The 27039-nt window shown below is 34.8% G+C and overlaps 3 protein-coding genes, 1 long non-coding RNA gene and 1 pseudogene across 4 annotated transcripts; 1 reads left to right on the top strand and 4 right to left on the bottom strand.

The window, feature by feature from the left end:
- The first annotated feature begins 1941 nt into the window (after window positions 1-1941).
- LOC127117952 (inactive protein RESTRICTED TEV MOVEMENT 2) lies at window positions 1942-3011 on the top strand. Its single transcript, XM_051048077.1, has 2 exons — window positions 1942-2188; window positions 2281-3011. The coding sequence occupies exons 1-2, from the start codon at window positions 2077-2079 to the stop codon at window positions 2883-2885; spliced, it is 717 nt and encodes a 238-aa protein (XP_050904034.1). The 5' UTR covers window positions 1942-2076; the 3' UTR covers window positions 2886-3011.
- Window positions 3012-21738: 18727 nt separating this feature from the next.
- On the bottom strand, window positions 21739-23280 carry LOC127121821 (linoleate 9S-lipoxygenase; the record flags this gene model as incomplete). Its single annotated transcript, XM_051052257.1, has 3 exons — window positions 21739-22495; window positions 22663-22926; window positions 23012-23280. Coding segments are annotated over 3 exons (1290 nt in total), but the record flags the coding sequence as incomplete, so codon positions are not given.
- Window positions 23281-23290: 10 nt separating this feature from the next.
- On the bottom strand, window positions 23291-24488 carry LOC127117951 (uncharacterized; annotated as a pseudogene).
- A 61-nt stretch (window positions 24489-24549) lies between these two features.
- On the bottom strand, window positions 24550-25083 carry LOC127117950 (uncharacterized). The gene is made up of 3 exons (XR_007802067.1): window positions 24973-25083; window positions 24779-24869; window positions 24550-24688 (listed from the first exon to the last, which is right to left on the bottom strand). It is a non-coding gene; the product is annotated as an uncharacterized LOC127117950 (long non-coding RNA).
- A 506-nt stretch (window positions 25084-25589) lies between these two features.
- LOC127117949 (chloroplastic import inner membrane translocase subunit HP30-2) lies at window positions 25590-26234 on the bottom strand. The gene is made up of 2 exons (XM_051048076.1): window positions 25862-26234; window positions 25590-25754 (listed from the first exon to the last, which is right to left on the bottom strand). Exons 1-2 carry the CDS (start codon window positions 26171-26173, stop codon window positions 25635-25637), a joined length of 432 nt encoding a protein of 143 aa, XP_050904033.1. The 5' UTR covers window positions 26174-26234; the 3' UTR covers window positions 25590-25634.
- Between the last annotated feature and the right edge of the window lie 805 nt (window positions 26235-27039).

Genomic DNA, 27039 nt, shown 5'->3' with positions numbered 1-27039 from the left:
TTGACATTATAAGATTTTCTTTTGAGTAACATTTTTATTGTTGAAGGTTGTTAAGCCAAAAGAGTTAAAATTGAGTTAAATTGCCCGTTCTTTATGCTTAATAGAGTTATCACCTGTGAATCTTTAACTTTAGAGCACTTGAAATATTTTAGAGTACTCTTGGGATACTCTATAGTTATTTTTTAGAACTGAGATATTTTTAGATGTTTTGAGTTTTCCTAAGAAATTTTGATAATTTAAAGATTTGGGTAATAAAACATCTTTACCCTTTTTTATGAAAAATAAATAAATTTTAAACCATAATTTTTTTAGTATAGTAATCTGAAAGGATTACAGTGACAACCTTAACTGACAATTTCTTATGATTAGTAATTTGAAAGGATTACAATGACGATTTTAATTCGCGATTTTTAATGTTTAATAATCCGAAAGGATTACAATGACGACCTTAATGGACAATTTTTTATGTTTGGTAATCCGAAAGGATTACAATGACAGTCTTAATTGGCGATTTTTTATGATTGATAATCCAAATATATTGCAGTGACGACTTGTGATTGGCAATGCATAAGTTCTAGAGTGGGACCTTCTGACGATGATCCAGATGATGTTTTGATGATAATTATGATGTTGATGATGTATATGATGTTTATGATGTTGATGGTGTTTACGATGTTGATGCTGATGTTGATGCTTATGATGTTTATGATATTGATGATGTTGATATTGCATGTTTACATTGGACATGACCATGCATGAATTTATTTCGGAGTTAGGTATGACTTTGGTCCATTGATGGTGTGGTTTAGAGATGGACTATGAAGGTCTCACATCCAGAGAGGGATACAGTTTAAGAGGAACCAGAGACATGGATAAATCAGTAACATACCTCTAATCTCAAAAACCCGGTACCACATACATTTTTGATAAGGAGTTGGTGACATTAGCATTTGCATAATTATGTGACTTTGATTATGTTTTTGTGTGTATGATGTACTTATGAATTCGTTAATTTTCATCTTGTTGCTAATTTCACTGTTAATATTTGTAAGGTATATTCTCACCTTTTTTTTGGCGTCTGTTCTTCTTTAGAGTATAAACAATCGGGTACTCAACATGAGTAGTTGCTTGTGAGTTGGAAGATGGCCTCTGAGTTTTCTTCGTTTATTTTCATACTTATTGCTATTTAGTTGGCCGTTATGCTCTGGTTTGTAATATTTGTTTTGGACTTGTTGGTTTGAGTTACTTTCGTTGAGTATTTACTTTACTTAATTATATTATGTTTTGAGATATTGTGAATTCCGCTGCGAAGTTTTTGAAAAATATCGTTGATGTTGCATTTTTTTGCATTAAGTAGCATCCTAAGTTGTGGAAATTCTATTTTTATATTAAAAGTTGGGGTTCAGGGTTTTACATAATTCACTTTATCCCTTTTCATTCACTCACCGACTTATGTATTTGAATGCTAACCTTACAAGTCTGTCTTGCACAATCACATCAAAATAACCCGCATCACCATATAAAAAATCTACATAAACAATTTTAATTTTTGAATGAAACAAACTTAATCATAAATCATTGGCCACTAGTGTGTGTTTGGTTCTACGATTACAAAATTCGTTTGAATGGGGTCTATTTTTTGAAATTGAGTTTAACTAAAAGTGAGTTGTATCATTGAGCTGAGTAGTACTTTTAAGTAAAAAGGATAATGCAAAACCCTCGTGAAGGAACTATATGGAATCAATTCCCAACTTTGCACAATAGAGAACTTGACCAAAATATTGCATGCACGTGGGAAAGGAAAGTGACTCAACAATACCTAACAAATAAGTAAAGTATTCTTTAGAGAGACACTTTGTTGCATAAGGAAACCCATATTGAGATTGTCCTAAACATAAATCAATCTTTGCACGAAAAGAAAGAACCAAATTAGAAGAAAATACAACCCAAAAATGTGTATATATAAGTATCATAACCCCATATTTCATTTCATTCATTCACCAAGAAGTTCATAGAAGTATTAAGCTACCTTTGCTAGGGAAAAAACACACAAGAGAAACAAATTAAGGAGAGAAAATGTCTTTGGATCAAAAAACACGCGAGGCGGATCGTATCTACGATGAATTTGAACCACCTTTTGATTGGGATCATGATGATACAAGTGACACAGTGATTCTTATGATTCCAGGTTAATTTTTTTCTTCTTCCTCATGCTTTTTTTTCATATAATTTAGTTTATAGTTTATAATATAATACTAGTGATACATTATTTACATGCAGGATTTAAAAAGGAGCAATTGAGGGTTCAAGTAACTTCAACAAGAGTGTTAAGGGTGAGTGGTGAAAGACAAATGAACGAGAAAAATTGGCGTCGATTTCGCAAAGAATTCTCTTTACCATCTCATTCTGATACAAGTAAAATTTCTGCCAAATTTGAAGCTGGAATCTTATATGTTACACTTCCCAAACTCATCAACCAACAAAACATTGCTCCAGCACCAACACAACAAGAACCTCAAAAGCCTCAACAACAAACAATTCCTCAGAAACCAAACACAGATCATGCTTCTGGTCAGAAAAAACAACAAGAACCAAAGAAAGATATTGAAGAAGTGACTCGAAAGAACGAGAAGGATAAAGAAGAAGAATCATCAAGAGATGGTGAGAATAAGAAAATTGAGAAAAGGTCAGTGACTATGGAGATGGTTTCAAGACAGAGACAAGAATATGTGAATGCGTTGTGTCGTTTGGTGGATGAAGTTAAGAAGCAAAAGAAATTGGTGAATGTGTTGCTACTTGTGTTTTTGATCTTGATGTTTGGTATCTATGTTAAGAATGTAATTAACTCGTTTTTTTCAGGAGGACACAAGCACCAAGAGTTGTAATTGCTTAATTACAATTCAGTTGTGTTGTTATATACTTTAAATAAATATGCACAAGAATTATAGAATTATTTACGTGTAACAAGTTCTTAAATTTATCAAGAGAATAAAAGAATGTTTGAGGTTTATAACTATGGGTTCTTCTAATATACACAAGTGAAGTATGTGTTCTATGGTGCACTATATTTTGGAATAAATCGCTGGCGAAAAGTGAAAAATACCCTCAATTTTTAGAGATGCATCCCTGATCGCACTTATTTCCTACAAAATTGAACGCCAACAAGTGAAACATCCAAATTATACATAATTTTTGTTCGGAGTTGTATCTCCGAATATTTTCTTGATATATTTCGAAGATGCAGTAGCCCAGATATTTCAAACCAGAAACAGAGATAGTCTGAGTAAGATCTAAAAATAAAATTAACTTGACAGTAAATTAAAACACTCAACATTGCATAGATAATTGTTAACATAAATTTAATATTACATATTGTTATAAATTGGTAGTTTAGGACGTTGCAACATATTGATAATTTTGTCGGCGAATCTTTTAATCTTCGCATCCACTTCAATCAGACCCTTTGACGTGTAGCGATAAAATATACTCCACATGACATGTAAATCTTCACCCGTATTCAGTTCAAAATTGGTGAACTGTATCTTCCCCCGCCGTCAAGCGATGGTGAACGATACTTGAGCTTTATAACTCTCCGATTTTATGAATATCGCAGGAGAGTATTCAGTTTGATTTTCAGATCAACGAGAAATATGTCGCCGCGGATCCGAAATTGAAGTGGAGATTTTGCGCTATTGAAATACACAAATGTAAGGTGGGAATATGCATTCATTTTCTGGTTGTTGGGTGTTTTGTAGAAACATGGGTTGAAAATATGCAAAAAAAAATATCATTGTAAACCATAAAATTTGTAAACTGAAACAGTCGACACTAACACTATCATTGTTGAATATATATCACTTATGTATTAAATCATATCAAGATTATATTGTTTACAATAGTACATTCAAAAAAATGTATCGATTACAATCTAAAATGTCTCAAAAGATGCGTCACCGCATAAATCTTCTATCCGTTCCTCCTTCGACTTTTCCTTATTTGATTCTCTTTCAAACTCGCTCAATTTGGTGAACTCCACCATCCTTTTTAAAAAGTGATATGACCAAGTTTCTGCCTCTTTTGTAGAATGTGTTGTCCATTCCAATGATGTGCTTAGTACAAGACACCCCGATTTCAAATAAATCTCAAAATGTAGCGATTTTGAAATCCACCCAGTACACTTGTGTCCAAAATAATCTTTAGGTGGGGCACTCCGAAGTGGAAAATCATATCTTGTTAAAGAATTTACAATAATATGCAATTTTGGAGATGCATCTTTGAAACAGATAGCAGGTGAATTCAGATATGAATCTTCGGACGTAACATTCATTTTTTTAACTCAAGAACAAGATTAATGCAAGCAATGAGGTATGAAACAAATGGGCTTTATCTTAAATTGCAACTTCTTTTACTCTCTTTGATGTGATAAAACACAATAAAGATGATTTGGAGTCGAAAAGTTAATTGAAAATGATTTTTTAAGGGTTTTGGGTTATGGAGGAGGTATGGAGTGTGAAAGAGATGATCATGTAAAGTGTTCATTAGGGATGATAATGAACTGAACCAACTCGAAAATAGTTCGGAATTCGGTTCGACAACTAAATCGTTGAACTAGGTTCATGAACCCAGTGAGCTGAATATGAGCGAAAAGCTAAGTTCGTTAACTAAATGAGTTGAACGTGAACTATACACAGTTCGACTCATTAGGTTCATGGGTTAACTCGACTATATATGAGATGAATTATATTGTCTTTAAGAATAGGTTTAAAAAATTATTCTAAATCTTACCTCCTATATTTTCTTTTAATTTAACAGTTTTAATTGATAGTTTATATTCTCAAGTGAGCAAGATATTTTTAAAAATAATTATATAAATAAAATCAACATCGTATAAATTATGTTTTTTAAGAAAATAGTTTTAAAATTAACATATATTTTATAATTTAAAAAGTATTTTCTAAATTTCTTTAATTTTAAGATAATATATATCTTATAAATTTCTTTTAATTTTAAAAAATATATCTTCTAAATATCTTCTAAGAAAAATTCCAATTTTATAATTTTATATTTTATTTTTATATTTTCTATGTAAAAAATATTAATTTAAAATGTTAAATATATAAAAAAAAATGACTTAAAAATGACTTTTATGTCCGTGAAGCAAGTGAGCTAAACCTAACGAGATGAACCTAATAAGTTGAACTGAGTTTATCGTGAACTTATAATGAGTCGTGGAGATGAAGAGAAACACAAGAAATGGGGGTTTGAATTAGGTTTCTAAAAATGAAATCTTTTACTACCCAACACAACAAACAGAAAACGAAGAACAAAAATAATAAAATAATTATTTTTATACTGGTTCGCTATTAACGAAACTACGTCCAGTCCACTCGCCAATGTGATTTCTCCTTATTAACAAGGACTTAATCCACTATAATCAAACTTGATTACAACACAAAGACCCACAGCCAATGTCTTCTTGAGTATACTGACTAAACCCTACTCACTCAAGGAAAATACAATAATAAAGATTGAAATACAAAGTGTTTTAAAAAAATGCTTTTAAGAAAGTAGAATACACAAATGAATAACAAGTATATCACACAAAAGATATTAAATGAAGAGTATGAACAAAAGTTTGTTGTGTGTGTTTCTTTTCTCTAAAAATATTTCACAAAGTGCATTGTTCACGTATATGATAATCTCTTAGAATGTGTAACACTTTTCAATTCTTCCAAGTCTTCTTTATATAGGCAATGAAGAGATCCGTTGGAGGGTAGAATTGAATTATCAAAATGAAGATGTGTCCTTGCATAACGACTTGTGAAAATGGATACAAAATGGTACAACAGTATAATCCTTAGCCCACAAAATCAGTATAGTGGAAGGAATATTTGATCTTGCACTGTGCAAATTTTTTCTCACGTAAAACATTTTGATCTTATCTTCACTATTCAGAGGCTTCTTATAGTTATTTGATGAAGCATGCATAAGAGAAGAGTAAGAATTTGGTTGAGAGAATCTTCAGAGTCTTGATTCAATTCATCAGGACCTGATCTTTAGAGTCTGGTGACACAGTTCAAAGTTGTTTAGAGCGTAGCACTTTAGAGCATATCAGCTATAGAAGCTTCAGAGTAATAAAGCCTTGGATAAGTAGATTTAAAAAGAGTTAAGCACATAATCTAGAGCTTTGATTAGCTTATAAACACATATCTCAGAGTCATAATGCATTAGATTCAGAATCTGATGATGTCACACGTCATTTAGTTAGAGTTATAACTTGTATAAAAAATATGCACACTGGACAAAATGATTAGGGTACAAAAATTTCCTCTAAAAGTCTATGAATTGTTATCATCAAAACATAAGGCTAGATGCAGAGCCAAATCTTTTTCTTACAAGTTGATCTTGAGCTTATAATTTTTTTGTGTCAAACTCGAATCGAGATTTGAGCTAAACCAATTCTTAACGAGTCGAGCTGATCTGGGGCGAGTTTGACTTGACTCGACTCATTTTCATCCCAAGTGGTCATATATTCAATTTCCCGCTTGAGATTTTCGAAGATGCATCTCCGAAAATATTACTGAATGGTTAAATGATAAACCATCTTAATGAAAGCTTAAATGGCTTCAGGAGTCTTTTCGAAGATGCATCTACGAATTCACCCTATAAATATTCGTAGATGCATCTCGAGGACTAAAATTTGGAAAAAATAAGCATTGGTGCATTCAGATATGCATCTAAGAAAAAAACATAAGGACATTTTGGGGTTTCAGAGGTGCGACCCACACCATAAGGGTGGGAAAATAATTTTCCCTACATTTTTTACCATTGAATCTGAGAGGTCCATAAATTTTATGGTACATTGTCCCCATTTAAGTCATTTCTTATGTTACTTACTTTTCACAGTAGATCTTAATTTTGATTTTTTTTCAAGTCCATCTTGTATTATCCAACAGTTCATCAAAAATAAATTCAACTCCATCTCGCAATATACAAAGGTCCATCGATTTTTTTCCAAGTCCAACTCATATTATACAAAGGTCCATCAATTTTTTTTCAAGTCCATCTTGCACTATACAAATATACATCATGGAGACATTCAAAAGTTCCCAACCATCACCATAATGGAAAACTAAAGGCCACTATGGTAGGTTGTAAAGTGAATTATTGTAACATTATGTCTATGGGTATTTACGATGCGGTTTTGACGCTAAAAATCATCTGAACTACAAGAGAAAAAATGTGTAGTTTGGTTTGGTTTGGTTGACTTTTAGAAATAAAAATGAACCAAACCAAACCAATGTGATTTGATTCGGTTTGGTTGGTTCGATTTTTTACAAAAAAAAATTATTGAGCCATACATATTTTCATGGTACTGAGTTGATAAGGGCATCAACGGGTAATACTTTCAAAATCAACACTAGTGTTCCAGTTCCAGGATTAAAACAAAGATTTTAGAGGTGTTATATGTGCTTTTATGGGACCAAGAAAGCTCTGACAAAAGCATGCAGACCATTTATTGGCACATATGCATGTCATTTGAAGCACAAGTATGAATGGCATTTGAACCAATATTTTCCTATTGCTTTTGTTGTGGTTGAGACTGAAACAAAAGATTCATGGAGCTAGTTCATTAAAGATGCTTATGATCAAGGAGGCCAATTTGGAGGCATATTATGTTGGTGTAAGCCCTAGAGGCCAATACTTTTGGTACTTGTATCGAATTATTTATTAATAATAAAAGGCTTTTTCTTTATTATGTTTGTCTAATAAAGTCCCTAGAATAGATAGTCCGTTTAATGTATCAAGTGTGACTTAATCATGAGATCACATTAAACATAAAGACATTATTCTTAAAGTATTCGTAGTCGAGCTTTATTGTGAAGTGGGATAACATTAAAGCATTAAGACTATTATGTATATAGACTGATGATCACATCTCATGGATCATGGATAAGGAGTTATCAAGTCTTAAACATAGGTATGAATATTAAGAGTAATATTTATACTGGATTGACCCGCTATGAGAATACTATAAAGAATGTTATGCAAAGTGTCATAAGTTATTCTCATGGTGATAATGGTTTATACCACCCTTCAACCTGAAACCACTATGGACCCTAGATGTAGAGTCGAGTGCCTTATTGCTGATCAAACATTGTACGTAACTGGATGACCATAAAGACAGTTGATGGGTACTCCACGAAGCATGCTAAGGGACATGAGTGACCTAGATGGAATTTTCCCATCCTGCGTAACATGATAAATGTCTATGGGCCCAATATTGAACTGGACAAGGATGACATGGTCTATGCCCTGTGTTCAATATAGACATAAGGGCAAAAGGGTAATTGTACACATAAGTATTATCACAAAAGGATTTGTCAGATCACATGACATTTTCGTGTCTTGGGTAGCAGTGATGTGTTGTTAGATACCGCTCACTGTTTATTATGTTAAATACGTGATTTAATATAATTGCCAATGCCGCGAAAACCTACAGGGTCACACACAAAAGGACGGATTGATAAGAGATAGAGTAACTAAAGAATACCGTAATGTACGGTGTCCTTAAGTGAATTGTAGAACATCGTAAGGTATGGTGTACTTAAGTAGAATACGAAATATGGTAAGATACCACGCGCTTAAGTGATTTTGGCATATTATAAGATATGGACCACATACACTTGAGTGAGCTTTTTAGCTTGCAGCCCACACAAGTGGTTCTATAAATAGAACCCTTGTGTAGAAGCATTTGTGCAGTTACAATTTCGTTTCTCTCTCTCTCTCTCTCTCTCACTCAAATCCTTCATCCGTAGCAGCTAGCATTGAGATTGAAGGAATCCGTTTGTGTGGATTGAGTAGAGGCATTGTCATCGTTCAACGTTCGTGATCGCTCCGTAGATTTGCATCAAAGGTTACAATCGCCACAAGAGGTAACGATTCTATTACTGATCATGCCCATTCGTAAGGATCACTAAAGGAGAAATTTTAAATTCCGTTGCGTTTTAGATCGCTCTTCTTCTTTAGTGGTATCAGAGCCACTTACGAAACCATGCATCTGATAGCTATTTATTTTCTGTATTTTCTGTATTAATACGATTAAAAGACAGAATGAATCAAAGAATAAACGAGTAATTAAATTTGGCATCATGTGTGTACGATTTGGATGATTGATGTTGACTATGCTTCGTAATCCGACATTAGTATGGTGAAGCAGCGATACATCGATCGTCCATAGGTTATGAAATTGGGATCGATCAAGTTATATATATGATATAAGTAATCCTGATGCAAAATACGGTATATATGATATACTGTTTCTGTTTCGTTCATTCAAACACTTAATGGTTGTTTTCCTTTGAGCGATCAATGATCGTTTGCTTCTTGATCCGACATTAGGATGGTGAAGCAATGACGTGTTGATCAATCATATTGAATTAACAATCGAGGTGTGTTTGACGGTCTGAAATTGGTGCATTAGGGTTAATGATGGCACAAGGGTTGTGTTGTCAAAGAGTTATACGATTAGGGTTGTGACTGCGCAAAAGTTGTGCTTTAAAGTATCAAGTGTTGATGCGAAAAACGGCGTCGATTTCAAATGAATTGTTCATTAAAATTTTTGGCCAGGGGCGCTGCCCCCTTGACCCCCGTTTGCTGACCAGGCAGCGGACCCCCGGCTAACTTTGCGTAGTGTGATCGGTTGCCGAAATTTAATTTGGTTTTAATTAATTAAAATAATTAAAATTAATAATAATAATGTGTTTATTATTATTGTCTTGTGGTGATCAGTTGTGGCCTTAGTTTTCCTTTATTTTATTTTGGGTTTTTAAAATACGACCTGCGTGTCGTGCCTCTCTTTTAATCTCTTAATGTAACTTCTTTTCTCATCTCACTCCCTCGTATGTAAAACGAGTTTCTTTTATGTAACGTAATGTTATGAAGAAAGAGAAGAATTCAATATCAAAGGAGGACAACCTTGAAGATCTTGCTTGGAGAAGCTTAGATCGTTATTAGGTTAGCTTAGGTTCTCTCATTGGCTTGGGAGAACAATTGCGCTAGGGGCCATAACTGTTTCATTATGTATGTTGATGCATGTGAATGTATGTTGATGCATGTGAGAGACGATTTATATGATAAATAAGTCAGTGAGATCAGAATAATTGCAAATTCCCTCAAATTAAATATTAAGTTTATGCTTTCCAAGTTTTAGCACTCATCAAGACTAGTATCGGATAATGTAGGTTTCGCCTACGTGAGATGCATGTTCTATATTAGTAAGGTGCAATGAGATAATTGTAATATCCAATTGCTAAAACAATGGGTCAAACTTAACTAAACAAATTATAATAAGATTATATATGTTTAGAAGCAAGAGTTGGAAATGATCCATGTGATGGATTGGAATAAAAAGTTATTCACCCAACTAAAATATTCGAGAGTTGTATTAGATACAATTGGAAGGAGATCCTACCTAAATAACCTAGTTTTGTGTAATCCGCCTACGCGGACTTAAAACGAAGTGAAATATGGATCTCGACCCACTAGAAAATCTTCCAACGGGATTTTCCGAATCAAATGGTGAGGGTCATTTGTTTTGAGTAAAATAGTGGGAGCATATTTAATTAAAGGCCTAATTAAATATGTTATTGATACTTATATTTTTATTATTTTCATGTAGATTACCATGACAACAAACACCTCTAACAACATTTTGCGCCTAGGACAAATTTTCTGGGTTGACACCGAAATCTGAGGATTATCCTCAAACATGATAGAAAGTTGTATGTCTTGGAGAAACCTGTTCCTGAAGAAGAACCTCCTAGTTCTGCACCTAAGGCAGAAAGAGATGCTTATAAGAAGCATGTCGATGATGCCAATGAAACTGCTTGTCTCATGCTAGCTACCATGAACTCAGAGTTGCAAAAACAACATGAGAAACATGGCAGCGTTTGATATGATCGAACACCTGAAGATGCTCTATCAAGAGGAAGCAAGGTATGAAAGGTTTGAAGTTTCAAAAGCCCTTTTTCAAGGCAAGTTATCTGAGGGAGACCCTGTAGGTCCCCATGTGCTCAAGATGATTGGGTATGTGGAAAACCTTGAGAGGTTGGGTTTTCCCCTCGGAAAGGAACTTGCGACTAATTTGATCTTGCAATCGTTGCCAGATAGATTCAGTCAATTTGTCCTAAATTTCAATATGAATGATATGGACAAATCTCTTCCTGAACTGCTAGCCATGTTAAGAACTGCTGAGCAGAATCTGAAGTCAAAAGGGAAGTCCATTCTGATGATCGGAAATGGAAAGAGACAGAACAAAAGACCCACCAAGCAGGGTGATAAAGGGAAAGGCAAGGAAGTTGCCAAATCCAAACCCACTGTTGCTGCTTTGAAGCCTAGTGGAGGCATAGCAAAGGAAGGCACCTGCTTCCATTGCAGTAAGACCGGACACTGGAAGAGAAACTGCCCAAAGTACCTGGAAGATAAGAAGAATGGAGTAGAGACTTCAACTTCAGGTATTTTTGTTATTGAAATTAATTTATCTACTTCTGCATCATGGGTATTAGATACTGGATGTGGTTCTCACATTTGTACCAATGTGTAGGGGCTAAAAAGGAGTAGAGATTTGGAAAAATGTGACGTTGACCTACGAGTTGGAAATGGAGCTACGGTTGTTGCTTTAGCCGTAGGAACTTATGTATTGACTTTACCTAGTGGTTTAATAATTCAGTTAGAGAACTGTTATTATGTACCTGCAATTAGCAGGAATATTATTTCCGTTTCTTGTTTGAACAAGTTTGGTTTTTCATTTATAATAAAGAACAATTGTTGCTCAATTTATTTGAATGATATATTCTATGCTACTACACAAATGAACAATGGACTATATGTCCTTGATCTTGAAATACATATTTATAACATTAATACTAAAAGGATGAAACCTAATTAGTTAAATCCAACTTACCTTTGGCATTGTCGATTAGGCCACATAAATGAGAAACACATTTCCAAACTCCATAAAGATGGACTATTGGACTATTTTGATTATGAATCATATGAGACATGCAGATCTTGTTTAATTGGAAAGATGACAAAGTCTCCATTCACAGGAAAAGGTGAAAGAGCTAATGATCTTTTGACCCTCATACATACTGATGTATGCGGACCACTGAACATACCACCAGAGGAGGTTTTCAGTACTTCATCACATTTACTGATGATTTCAGTAGATATGGTTATGTGTATTTAATGAAACACAAATCAGAGTCCTTTGAAAAGTTCAAGGAATTCAAGAATGAAGTACAAAACCAACTAGGTAAGAATATTAAAACTCTTCGATCAGATTGAGGTGGTGAGTATTTAAGCCTAGAGTTTGAAGACCATCTGAAAGAGTGTGGGATCCTATCCCAACTTACTCCTCCTGGAACACCCCAATGGAATGGTGTATATGAGAGAAGAAATTGAACCCTGTTAGACATGGTTCGATCCATGATGAGTCACGCCATTATTCCAAACTCCTTTTGGGGACATGCACTATTGACAGCAGCTTACACACTTAACCGTGTTCCATCCAAAAAGGTTGAGAAGACACCATATGAGATATGGAGTGGTAAGAAACCACATATATCTTACATGAAGATTTGGGGTTGCGAAGTTTATGTGAAACGACAAATTTCAACTAATCTTGAGCCAAAATCTAACAAATGCTTATTTGTGGGGTATCCTAAAGAAACAAGAGGGTATTACTTCTAAAATCCTTCTGAGGGCAAAGTGTTTGTCGCTCGAACTAGAGTTTTCCTAAAAAAGGATTTTATTTCCAAAGGAATTAGTGGGAGGAAATTAGAGCTTGAAGAAATTCAAGAATCACAAAGCATTGATACACATATGAAGGAATTAGAGCAGGAAACACAAGTAGTTGTGGAAGAGCAACCTGCTCAAGTAGAACAAGACCAGCATAGGTCAAGCAGGATACGTCACATACCTGAGAGATATGGATATCTCATAACTGATCAAGGTGATGTATTACTCATGGGTCAAGATGAGCCTGTGACCTACCAAGAGGACATAACTGGTCCCGAGTCTGAGAAGTGGCTAGAAGCCATGAAATCTGAAATGGATTCCATGTACACAAACCAAGTTTGGACCTTGGTAGAGCCTCCTATAGGAGTTAACCCTATAGGATGCAAGTGGGTCTTCAAAAAGAAGACTGGCATGGATGGTAAGGTACATACCTATAATGCAAGACTGGTTGCAAAAGGATATAAACAAATTCATGGGGTTGACTATGATGAAACCTTTTCTCCAGTTGCAATGCTTAAATCTGTTCAGATTTTACTTGTTATCGCTGCATATCATGATTATGAAATATGGCAGATGGATGTCAAAACTGCTTTCCTTAATGGGAATCTTCTTGAGGATGTGTACATGACACAACCTGAAGGATTTGACATACCAGAAGAAGCCCAAAAGATATGTAAGTTACAAAGGTCAATTTATGGATTGAAGCAAGCTTCCAGAAGCTGGAATCTTTGTTTTGATGAAATAGTAAAACAATATGGATTCATCAAGAATGAAGATGAGCCTTGTGTCTACAAGAAGGTTAGTGGGAGCATGATCGTTTTCCTGGTATTATATCTAGGTGACATATTACTCATTGGAAACGATGTCCCTACCCTGCAACAAGTAAAGTCTTGGTTGGGGAAATGATTTTCTATGAAGGACCTAGGTGAAGCAGCCTATATATTAGGAATCAGAATCTATAGAGATAGATCACAAAAACTGCTTGGCCTAAGTCAGAGTACGTACATAGACAAAGTGCTGAGACGCTTTAATATGCATGATTCCAAGAAAGGATTCATACCTATGCAACATGGCCTGTGTCTATCAAAAACATAATCCCCTTCAACTAAGGAAGAAAAGGATCGCATGAATAAGATTCCATATGCATCTGCAATAGGATCTATCATGTATGCCATGTTATGTAATCGATCAGATGTCTCATATGCTTTAAGTGCAATGAGTAGGTACCAATCTGATCCTGGTGATGCGCATTGGGTAGCTGTCAAGAATATCCTTAAGTATTTGAGAAGGACTAAGGACTCATTCTTGATATATGGAGGTCAGGAAGAGCTGACTGTAATTGGTTACACCGATGCTAGCTTCCAGACAGATAAGGATGACTTTAGATCGCAATCTGGTTATGTGTTTTGCTTAAACGGTGGCTCTGTGAGTTGGAAAAGTTCAAAACAAGATACAATTGCTGATTCTACAATCGAGGTCGAGTATATTATTGCCTCAAGTGCAGCAAAGGAAGCTGTTTTGATCAAAAAGTTCATTAGTGAACTTGGCATAGTTCCTAGCATTGTGGATCACATTGGTCTCTATTGTGATAACAATGGTGCTATCGCACAAGCTAAGGAACCTAGATCTCACCAATGATCCAAACACATACTTAGGCGTTATCACCTCATTCGAGAGATAATAGATAGAGGAGATGTGAAAATATGCAGAGTACCTACACTTGACAATATTGCTGACCCACTGACAAAGCCTTTTGCGCAGCAGAAGCATGACGGCCATACTAGATCTATGGGCATTAGGGGTATGCCTGATTGGCTCTAGTGCTAGTGGGAGATTGTTGGTGTAAGCCATAGAGGCCAATACTTTTGGTACTTGTATCGAATTATTTATTAATAATAGAAGGCTTTTTCTTTATTATATTTGTCTAATAAAGTCCCTAGAATAGATAGTCCGTTTAATGTATCAAGTATGACTTAATCATGAGATCACGTTAAACATAAGGACATTATTCTTAAAGTATCCGTAGTCGAGATTTATTGTGAAGTGGGATAACATTAAAGCATTAAGACTATTATGTATATAGACTAATGATCACATCTCATGGATCATGGATAAGGAGTTATCAAGTCTTAAACATAGGTATGAACATTAAGAGTAATATTTATACTGGATTGACCCGCTATGAGAATACTATATAGAATGTTATGCAAAGTGTCATAAGTTATTCTCATGGTGATAATGGTGTAGACCACCCTTCGACCTGAAACCACTATGGACCTTAGATGTAGAGTCGAGTGCCTTATTGCTGATCGAAAATTGTCCGTAACTGGATGACCATAAAGACAGTTGATGGATACTCCACGAAGCATGCTAAGGGACATGAGTGACCTAGATGGAATTTGCCTATCCTGCGTAGCGGGATAAACGTCTATGGGCCCAATATTGAACTGGACAAGGATGACACGGTCTATGCCTTGTGTTCAATATAGACATAAGGGCAAAAGGGTAATTGTATACATAAGAATTATCACAAAAGGATTTGTCAGATCACATGATATTTTCGTGTCTTGGATAACAGTGATGTGTTGCTAGATACTGCTTACTGTTTATTATGTTAAATATGTGATTTAATATAATTGCCAATGCCGCGAAAACCTACAGGGTCACACACAAAAGGACGGATTGATGAGAGATAGAGTAACTAAGGATTACCATAATGTACGGTGCCCTTAAGTGAATTGTAGAACATCGTAAGGTACGATGTACTTAAGTAGAATACGAAATATGGTAAGGTACCACGCACTTAAATGATTTTGGCATATTATAAGATATGGGCCACATACACTTGACTGGGCTTTTTAGCTTGTAGCCCACACAAGTAGTTCTATAAATAGAACCCTTATGTAAAAGCATTTGTGAAGTTGCAATTTTGTTTCTCTCTCTCTCTCTCACTTAAAGCCTTCATTCGTAGCAACTAGCACTGAGATTGAAGGAATCCGTTCGTGTGGCCTAAGTAGAGGCGTTGTCATCGTTCAACGTCCGTGATCGCTCCATAGATCTGCATCAAAGGTTACAATCGCCACAAGAGGTAACGATTCTATCACTGATCATGCCCATTCTTAACGATTCAACGGGTAATACTTTCAAAATCAACAATAGTGTTCCAATTCCAAGTTTAAAACAATGATTTTAGAGGTGTTATATGTGCTTAGATGGGACCAAGAAAGCTCTAATAAAAGCATGCATACCATTTATTGGCTTATATGGATGTCATTTGAAGCACAAGTATGAATGGAATTTGAACCAATATTTTCCTATTGCTTTTGTTGTGGTTGAGACTGAAACAAAAGATTCATGGATCTAGTTCATTAAAGATGCTTATGATCAAGGAGGCCAATTTGGAGGCATATGAATGGTTAGAGGTTATTCCCAAAATTAAATGGTGTAAGCATGTTTTTCCTTTTTCTCAAAGTGTGATGTGTTAATAAACAATCTAAGCGAGTCTTTGAATATAACAATTTTATTACAAAGGTATAAACCAATAATAACCATGTTTGAGTGGATTAAGAATTATATAATGGGGATATTTGCAACCCTTAGCAAAAAGGTAGATGGTTATAAGGGGTTGATAATGACCAAACCATTAAGGAGATTAGATATAGAAATTGAAAAAAATGCTAGTTAGACAAAAACTTATGCTGGTATGTTAACTTTTCAAGCCACAAATGTCTTGTTTACCGATAGATTTGTAGTGGATTTGGAAAAAAACATGCATGCTCATGCCACTATTCGAACTAATTGGGATATCATGTAGACATAATATGGTTGTAATACATGGGAAAGTAGACGACCCCATTAAATATGTGCATAAATAATATCACATGAGCACATATGAAAAATGTTACAATAAAGTGACCACCCCATTAAATGGACAGAAAAATGGCCTAGAACATCTAATCCTATCACGTTGCCCCCTTGATGAGGTAAACCAAACAAAATGGCAAAGAACAAATACCCGACATAGGTGCAAACATGTTATGAACTAGGCGACATCAAAAGGACTTGCAAGAAAAATAATAAAATTGTGCTTGTTCCATCTGGAAATACAACAGAGGCCAGTCAGGATCTTCCTAGACATAAGCTGCCTACACAGGCCAGTCAGGATCTGCCTAGACATGTGCTGCTTACACAAGCCAATAAGACTAGCCAAGTCCATTTGGAACAAAAAAGGTTAATGTACTACCTTAATCTTATACTTGTGTTTGTGTGTAGTATTAAGATTGTGTATAACAATGAATTTGTTTCTTTCAGGGGATGCCTAGGGGGTTTGTCAACAATGGTACAAGTAAAACTGAAACAAAGTAAAAAAAAGGCCCAATCAGAAAAGGCAAAAGTGGGAACTATTAATGATGAAGGTACTGAGGCAACTGTCAAGGAGGTAACAATAGTCTATGAGGCATCAATCAATGAGGCAACAATCAATGAGGTAGCAGTCAATGAGGCAATTGTCAAGGAGGACCAGCGGTCAATAAGGGACCTAGTGTCAATGAGTAAACTCTCAATAAGGAACAACCTACACAATCTTCAGGTTTGGACAAGTTATGTGCTTGAGATGCTGAGACTTTGGTTGCATTGCTAGGGGATGATGATGTTTTGGACATTCAGCATTTGAGTGCTGACAATCACCTATCAAGCCAAGTGAATCAAAGCCAATTGGTGTCAGAGTTTTCTTTGGTAAACAACCAAAAGTCTACAAAAACAAACCTTTTAAACCCCCATGATTATCTTCACCAAAGCCAAGTTGTAGTGAACCAGTGAGTATTAAAATCTGATCTGAGTATATTCATCCTTCTTAAGTCATCTTTCTTATGTCTGGTTCTTTTTATCCCATGTCAAGAGCAGATTCAAGAAAAATGTTGACGTGACAGGTGAAAAAAGACAAAGTGAAAGGATGAGGACCCTGGAAACGAATTATGTATTTGGCCCTGGTAAAAACTTGATGATTATTTGGTGATAACTGAAGAGCAAACTAAAGAAGAATTGGTTGGTGGTGGTAGGATATCAAAATTTTGGGCTGACATTTGCAAGGGGATAACTCAGTGAAGACTCTATGAAGATTCAGTTGAATATAAATATTTATGTTATGCTTATGTTTCTATTGGTTTTCTCTCCTTCATCTTTTTTAGATCCCCTTCGTAGTCGCCTTCTTCTTCGCTGAACGTCGTCTTCTTCTTCGTTGACCTTCGTCTTCCTCAACTGCACTTTGTTCACTGCAAATTATCGATCGTATGTCATCTTCATCAAGGCAAATAAAACCAGTATCGTACCATTCCACAAGTGTGAGCAACCGTCCAGTGAAAAGGTGGGTGTAAAGCTCATATGATATCATACCATTGCAAGAACAGACGTAATGAAGGGTGAATTTTTTGGAGATGTCTATTTTGGCAAAATGATAAAACTTGCAATTTATTCATTTGGGATGATGTTATTGCACAAGGAAAGGATGGTTATGAAAGTGTAGATGAATAATGGAGAAAAAATGAGAGCAAGGTGAGAGAGATGTAAATTGTTAACACTTTGAAGGAGTTGTATGAATCTTCAATGAAAAAGAGCAAGAGGTTGCAAATCAAGAATATATATATATATATATATATATATATATATATATATATATATATATATATATATATATATATATATATATATATATATATATATATATATATATATATATATATATATATATATATATATATATATATATATATATATATTTCATACTGGACACAATTATATATTGCAATTATATATACTATAGTAATGCATAAAATATTTCAACTATTTATATAATTAGTTTATTAAAAAATTTATATACTACAACTATTAATAAATTTATTAAATAATTAGAAATATGTAATGTAATGTAATGAATGGATCAATTACTATTTAAGCCTTACTATTTTGATATGTATTATAATGTAATGAATGAATCAATTACTATTTTGATATGGATCAATTATTATTTTGATATGTAATGATTGTAATGTACCGCATATAAAATGAGATGTCTGCAATTAATTAATCTTTGGTGAAATATGTTTACATTTCTATGTCAAAATTATAGGTCATTTTCTGTCAAAATTATAGGTCACATGATTTCATAATTATATGTCATATTCTGTTCAAATTATATGTCACATTATGTTCAAAGTATAGGTCACATTCTGTCCAAATTATAGTATAATACATAATTGAATCAAATTATAGATCATACCAATATACCAAGTGAAACTTACAAAATCAATTACACCAAATTATAGGTCATACAAACTGAAACTTACAAAAACAATTACATCTGATTATAGTTCATACCAAATTACAGTACATTACATAATTGAATTGCATTACATAAGTGATGGATACATAATTGATCAAGATATAAAGTGCATCAATTAAACGGTATTACAAACTTAGAAGAACAATCGTAGATCATTTTAACATTTATATTTCAATAACAAGTACATGTTGACCAAAAATGAAAATACAAGACAAATTGACTTCAACTTTTTCCAAAATACCTTTGACTTATTCTTGATTTGTAACCTCTTGTTCTTCTTCATTGAAGATTCATACAACTCCTTCAAAGTGTCAACAACTTACATTTCCCTCACATCGGTCTCATCTTTGCTCCATTATTCATCTACACTTTCATAAGCATCATTTCCTTGTGCAATAACATCATCCCAAATGAATAAATTGCAAGTTTCCTCAATTTTCCAAAACTAACATCTCCAAAAAAAATTCCCTTGATTACGTCCGTTCTTGCAATGGTATGATATCATACAAGCATTACACCCACCTTTTCACTGCATGGTTGCTCACACTTGTGGAATGATACGATACTGATTTGCTTTGCCTTGATGAAGATGACATACGATCAATAATTTACAGTAAATAAAGTGCAGTTGAGGAAGACGAAGGTCAACGAAGAAGAAGACGACGATCAACGAAGAAGACAACGACTACGAAAAGGATCTGAAAAAGACGAAGGAGAGAAAACCAAGTGGGGAAGACATTAAGACTTATGTGTTTGACTTTAATATAAAACAAAAATAATTAATTCAATAAAAAATTGACATGTCAAAGTGTCGCATCTCGAAAAAATGAGAACACGACTTAGTGAAGCGCAATCACACGCTCGCATGATGGACTGAATAGAGTCGCCACTGAACTTTATTTATTCTTAAATAGGAATGGAGAAATATCGATAAAACCCAAGAAAGAACGACAATGATTATGGTCGTTGTAGCCAAATCAGGGTTCGGGAGTCCATTACGCAAGGGGAATGTATTAACACCCCTCACGTTCGTTGTACTCAACGGGAACCATTAGGTTAGTTGTGTGCGTTAGTGTTAGCTTAAAATGTTAGGATTCTTAAGTTATTATGAGGTAAAGAATAATAGGATCAAAAGAAAAGAGAATATGTTTTTGGATTTTTGCAATGAATGGGACTAAACCTAAGTTTTTTATTAATGTGCCTCACAAGATTTTGCGATCCTGCTCCTACGTATCTCAATAGAGAACTCAAGGCTTACGTAGTTCTGGGTAGAAAAATATTTGTTTGTTGATTGATTTTAGCGAAAGCTATATTGTATTAATCGACGAAAACATTATTTTACCCAAAACATATGAGGAGCGGACGTATACCACACATTGAATGGATTTACAAATCAACATTCGGAAAAACGTCACTTATCTCAACTCAACAATTATGGCCGAAGCATTGCTTTACATTATCTTAATACAAGATGTCTTTCGTTTATGAAAAGATTTTCCTGATCAATCGCACGACGACGGAAAAAAAGTTTGATTGGTTGAATGTATTTTTGGGGTTTGAAAGACGAGTATTTATGACTTGCAAGCTCTTACAACTTGGGTATAATACTCGGGACTATATCTGGACCTCTCACCCAGGTAATCTTTTTCTTCCAATTTTAATTATGAAAATTATTTGAATATTTACAAGTGTTTTAGAGGGAAGACGAATACTTAAGGCTTACAAGCTCTTACAACTTGGGCCTAATATTCGGAATTACGACCAAATATTCCATCCAGGGTAATCTTTTCACTACAACAAACAAGACCTTAGACAGCGCTTTTTTTAGCCTTAGACAGCGCTTTAAAGCGCTGTCTAAACCTCCGCTGCTAAAGGTTTAGACAGCGCTTTTTTAAATCTTAAAAGCGCTGTCTAAGCCCCCCCCCTTAGACAGCGCTTTGGCCAAAAGCGCTTTATAAGACCCTCTTATTTTAAATTTTTTAGGTATACCTTAGACAGCGCTTTTGAAAAGCGCTGTCTAAGCCCCACCCCCTTAGACAGCGCTTTGGCCAAAAGCGCTTTCTAAGACCCTCCTATTTTAATTTTTTTAGGTATACCTTAGACAGCGCTTTTCAAAAAGCGCTGTCTAAGCCCCCCCTTAGACAGCGCTTTTGCCTAAAGCGCTTTCTAATCCCCCCCTTAGACAGCGCTTTTTACAAAAGCGCTGTCTAAGGTATATACTATGACACTAAAAGATATTGATATGAAGAATGTATTCCGTCAAATCATATTTTTATATTTAAAATATTAATATGACTTACAAGTTTAAAGATTTTAATTGAATGTCTTAAATGTTGATTTAGGGCAGCATTAAGACATTTAAACTCTATTTGTAAAACAAAAAGTCCATAATTAAAAATTCATGAAATCATTAAAAAAACATAATAAATACAAGAGGTACAAACATCTAAAGTATATCTCATTCATTAAAATAAAACACAAGAGCAAACAGACAAACCAACAAAAAAAAAATAACATGATCACCATAAAGGGGGGAATTTGATTACTCCTTATATTTTATTCAGAACAACAACGCAACACACCAAATCATATTAATCTCTTTAGATAGAGATACTATTGGGAATGCCTCTGCAAGTCAATCCTTCCTCGCTAGAAGGATAGAGCAATGTGTAAGGCATCTTCACTGGCCCATATCGATTCCTCAACGACTCATCATTGTTCCTTCCAATGAGCTTTTGCTCAATTTCAGCTAACTTCCTTCCAAACCTCTTGAATGACTCTAATGGCAGTGAATCAGAAGTCCAAAGCTCACCTTCATTTCTCTGTCCAAGGTACTGCTCATCCGAAGCATGCCTTGACAAGACCTCTAAGATTGTTAGGTCAGTAAGGGCATCATTTTTTGGTGTGATTGTTTTCAAATACGCCTTCTGAAAATTCTTAGAAACCTCATCATATTCAGCAGACCCTTTTTCAGGCATTAATCTTCTACTTTTAGTTGGCCGATTAAGGATGTATCCTCCATATGGATATTGTCCAAAATTAACAGCGGCATGAAGTGCCGAAGCTATCCATATGAGGATGGCGCAAGCTTCAATCAACTCTACACGGTTTTGCATCTTAAACCACCATGTTGCATTCTTCAAGTCACCATGACCCACCTCAACAACTTCTTTCCAGAATGCTTGGAGTTCAGAATCTTGCACAATAGCAGCATCTGACTTGTAGTAGAAGTTCACATATTCTTCAACCCATAACTTAATAGCAACCCATATATCTAGCCCATCAACAGCATAAGGGTAATCCTCTATCAGAAGATGAAGACACTGCGGTGAAGTTGGATCTTCAACAGCCACTCCCCTAGATAACAAGGAAAATATAAAAAATAATTTTGATATCATAATCAATTTAAATAAGGTTTAAAATTGCATTATAGTCTCAATCCTAGTTATTGTAGAGTATCACGGTAAATTATAGTTGATGGGGTCTTAACTGCAAATGTTTTATATAATATTTTGTAGGGTTACCTTTTGAGTAGATCATGAGGCAATCCTTGCTCAGTGAAAACCCAATCTTTGTATACAAAAGAAGACATTTCCACAGAATATGCTCCACCCAAGAATGTTGATTCTATAATACCCTCTGCATTGACCAACACATTTCTAGCAAGTACATTGATGTTCATTGTGTCACGGTAATGTGGAAGCAAAAGTTTATGAATAGGGTGAACCACACTGAGATGTCTATTTGTTGCTATGATGAATGGCTCAACAACAGCGTGAGTGTTCAACCTGTCAAACATGTAGATATTCATGAAATTAATCATAGATAGATATAAAATATATATGCTTTTATCATCATTAATGAAATTAATACCATTGGCTACAAAGTTGGTGATGGGTGGCGTCATTTACAACAACGAAAGCCTTGGCAAGGAACCAAATTGAAGCTTCAACACCTTCGCTTACAGGCATGTAAACTTTACTAACAGGACCAAAACTATCAGCTTGAGGGTGTGGCTTACTTAGCTCAATGGCCAATGGCTTCAAAGTTCCATCATTTTGCAAGAAAATGATGGTTCTAGTGGCATATGTCTTTGTATCAGTTGCATTTATTTTCCTTAAAAATGGATATCCAAGCTCAATGGCCAAATACCTAGGTTTTTGCTCGGATGGTACTAGCTGACCACTCAGAACACGATCTATCGCCAAGCTCAAGTCTCTTTATAATTAAATTAAATCAAAAGGTTATGATACTTTCAAGAAATTAAAAATGTTGAATGTTAATTCAGTTATATGAAACTAACCTTCCAGTTACTGGTATGTTATTATTACTTGGCCTTGAATCGTCAAACTGACCATGATAAACCAGCTCAAACGGCCTTCGACCATCCTGTTACTATTTCATTAACCTCAAATCAAAGCAACACTGATCAACAGAAACTGGTTGGAATTACCTTTTTGAAAACGTAAAATTCTGGTGTACAAACTGCTCCAAAATCTCGTGCAACTTCCTGTGACTGCAATGAAAAACATTCCATCAAAGTTCAGAGTTTTACAATCACACGGACATAGATAACATCAGATTTTTATAGGGAATCATACCTCATCGTAAAGGTACGGGAAAGGATAACCAAACAATTTAGCATCTTCTGCCATAAATTCTGGTCCATCCTGTGACGCGGAATTCCCAGTTGGACAAATCATTCAATAGTTTCAGTGTAGCTATATTCTGGGAAATGATTCACTTCAAATATAGTTACTATCACCTGGGGGTGTGTAGCTGCAGAATTTGAAGATATAGCAACGACGGCAAGTCCTTTCTGTAGAAAGAACAGATAAAAAAGCAGTTTTATAATGGTTTTAACTTTAGAATATGAACCTGCTAAAAAAAAGAACAAAATTCTACAAGGGTAATTTGTTTGGCTACCTTCATATAGAATTTAGTAAGCTTTACAATGTCTTTTTTCAGGTACTTAACAAATGGACAGTGGTTGCATATAAACATAACCTGCATCACCATCGGAATAACCACAAGTTTTATGCATCATATCATAGTCCATAAGGAATAGCCACGAGAACAGTCCATGTATTCAGAATAAACTGTGAAAGAACGAAAAATCATACCAATAGAGCTGGATGAGCCTCAAAATCTTCCAATGCCCAAACCTTCCCAGTAAGAGGCTCTGGAAGCTGTAGCAATTTCAATTCATCGTTATTGCCATATTTGAATGAAAAAATGAATAAAAAAAGGGACAATACAAGGCAAAAACCTGAAATTGAGGGGCTCTGAAACCCAAGGTGACACCTTTAGACTCAATTCTAGCAGCTCTAATGACGAAGCTTGTTAGGTGTGAGTAAAAATATATCAACCAAATTTAACTGATAACTCAACTAAAACTAACTTCATCGAAAGCCAACATCCATAATCTTGCATCAATAATCCAACAGCAGTTCCAGAAATCGATTTCAAATATTCAAGCAAGGCAATGCCCAACAGCAGCATATGCATAGCAGAAAAATCCAAAGCTGCGAATAACTAGGCAACTAAAACCTGAAAGTCACAGTAAGAGAAAACGATTTTAGAAATTAACCCAACTCACAATCCAGGTTTCAGAACTATAATCAGTTTCTTTTCAATAACCTGTTTTAGTCCAAATCAACATAACCAATCTATTTTCCTTCTGATTCACAAACTTAATCGCATCCCGTAACCAACCCCAAGTGCAATTGCTCTGTCAAAAAATGAATAGATCCTTAACAAACTATTTAACAGAAATTAACAGTGTTAAAATCATTCCCAACAACCATACTCTTCAAATCTAACTGAAATTTAACCTGCCTTAACCATTCTACCCGAGCTACCCGACTCGATTACGGCTTCCAAACTATATAAACATACATCACTCTTCAATCAAAAAGGAACAATTCTCAAAGCTCACTCATCACTATAATAGATGAAAATAATTATCCTTTCTAATATTGTCATTTTTAATCTTATCTCATAGTCTTACTACATATAAATTTCCCATCATTTGAGAAACAGGTTAACAGCTCTGAAGTAACTGTTAAAAATTAAAATACGACATGATATTGAGTAAGGAATATCCTTTCTGATAAAATAACCTTACTAGATAAAACCTTTCAATATCCACTGTTTTCAAATTTTTAAACAATATAACTTTTTATCTACATACCTCAGAGAATCTGAGAAACTACATACATCCAAACTCATTGCATTTTCTTTTCTATTTAATTTTCACTTAAGATAAATCAAATACTGTTTTCTCAAGACAACCTATATGAAGAAAATTATTTCCAGAGATTCAACTAAACCACAATTCTCAAAATTATAGCAAAAGAAACCCAAGATCCAATTAAAACTAGTGGAATTACACATCTATTTTTTCATTACTTATCCATATAGTACAAATATTCTAGGGTTAATGATTGGACAGAACGATATATAATTTAGGGCATGAAGATTAGGTTATAAAATTTCACCTGGATTGAACATCTTCCTTTCCTCTTAATCTTTTCAAAACACAAGAAATACCAGCATTCACTCCAGTCATAACAGCAAAGTTCCGAGCCTGAATCAAAGGACCTCCAGCAAGAGCCTATAATAAACAAATCAAATAAAAATTATCATTTATCAAAAGCGAGAAACCCTAACTTTTCAAATTAGGGTATCGAATTACTGTAAGACAGTGAAAAAGGACTCAACCTGTGCTTGTTTAAGAGAAGCCATGGCTTGAGGGCTGAGAGTCGCGTTAGGAGGTGGAGCGAAAGCAGCGGGAGCGTTGCTGGTGAAAGTACCCATGCAGGCACCCATAACAGCGCCTTGAGCGGCGCTGGTGGTGGCAACGACGGCGGCTTCAACGGCGATAGACTGTTTGGAGAGCCAAAGCTTGACACCGTTTTCGATGTTTTTAAAGCGTGTTTGAATTTGGGTGATTGGGTTTTGAATTTGGTGCGGTAAACCCTTGGACGACAACGACAACGCCATCGTTCTTTGCTGCTGCTTTCCTTGTTCCATGCTTGAAGTTTCAACGCCGCAGTGGAGTTGGAAGATGCAATGGATGGAATGGATATTTTGGATTGATAACGTTTTTGTTTAATACTTTGCCTTTTTATATAATTTTATTTATTTATTAGTTACTTTGAATTGGAAAATTCATTAATTCAGACAACCGGCCTTTTTAACTGGAAAATGTTATTCAATTAATTCAGACTTTAGACAGCGCTTTATCAAAAGCGCTGACTAAGGTCTATATTTAAAAGCGCTTTCTAAAAGCGCTGTCTAAGGGGGGGTCTTAGACAGCGCTTTTAGAAAGCGCTGTCTAAGACCCCCCCTTAGACAGCGCTTTCATTATTTTTTTAGAACATTTTCCGTGTTTTATTTTTATTTTAACCTTAGACAGCGCTTTCTTTTAAAAGCGCTGTCTAAGATGCGCTGTTAAAAGTCATTTTTGGCGTAGTGTTTTCTACAGATTTTATTAAGAAAAAAAGATTTGAATATTGGAGTATTTTGAAGAGAAGACGAATACTTATATGGCTTGCAAGCTCTTACAACTTGGGCCTAATATTCGGGATTACGACTAAATATTACATCCAGGGTAATCTTTTTCTTCAGATTTTATTGAGAAAAAAGATTTGAATATTGGAGTGTTTTAAAGAGAAGACGAATATTTATGGCTTGCAAGCTTTTATAACTTGGGCCTAATATTCGGGATTACTACTGGATATTTCATCCAGGGTAATCTTTTTCTTCAGATTCTCTTATGAAATGGTTTGAAGTGATTTGAGGATAATTGAAATGCAGACAAGTAAATGTGAGCATGCAAAGAGAACATAGCTCATTGTAAGAAGGTCTAAGAGTAAGCCACAAGACTGAATGTCAAT

Source organism: Lathyrus oleraceus, chromosome 2 (genome assembly GCF_024323335.1).
Source record: "Lathyrus oleraceus cultivar Zhongwan6 chromosome 2, CAAS_Psat_ZW6_1.0, whole genome shotgun sequence".
NCBI classification, from domain to species: domain Eukaryota; kingdom Viridiplantae; phylum Streptophyta; class Magnoliopsida; order Fabales; family Fabaceae; genus Lathyrus; species Lathyrus oleraceus.
This window is presented reverse-complemented; position numbering and strand designations above follow the sequence as displayed.

Excerpts from the sequence above, each read along its gene's own strand:
- LOC127117952 (XM_051048077.1), top strand. The coding sequence starts at position 2,077 with ATGTCTTTGGATCAAAAAACACGCGAGGCGGATCGTATCTACGATGAA. Across the intron at positions 2,189-2,280 it reads AGTGATTCTTATGATTCCAG|GATTTAAAAAGGAGCAATTG; the intron begins GTTAATTTTTTT and ends ATTTACATGCAG.
- LOC127117949 (XM_051048076.1), bottom strand. The coding sequence starts at position 26,173 with ATGGAACAAGGAAAGCAGCAGCAAAGAACGATGGCGTTGTCGTTGTCG. Across the intron at positions 25,755-25,861 it reads CTTCTCTTAAACAAGCACAG|GCTCTTGCTGGAGGTCCTTT; the intron begins GTTGAGTCCTTT and ends TGTTTATTATAG.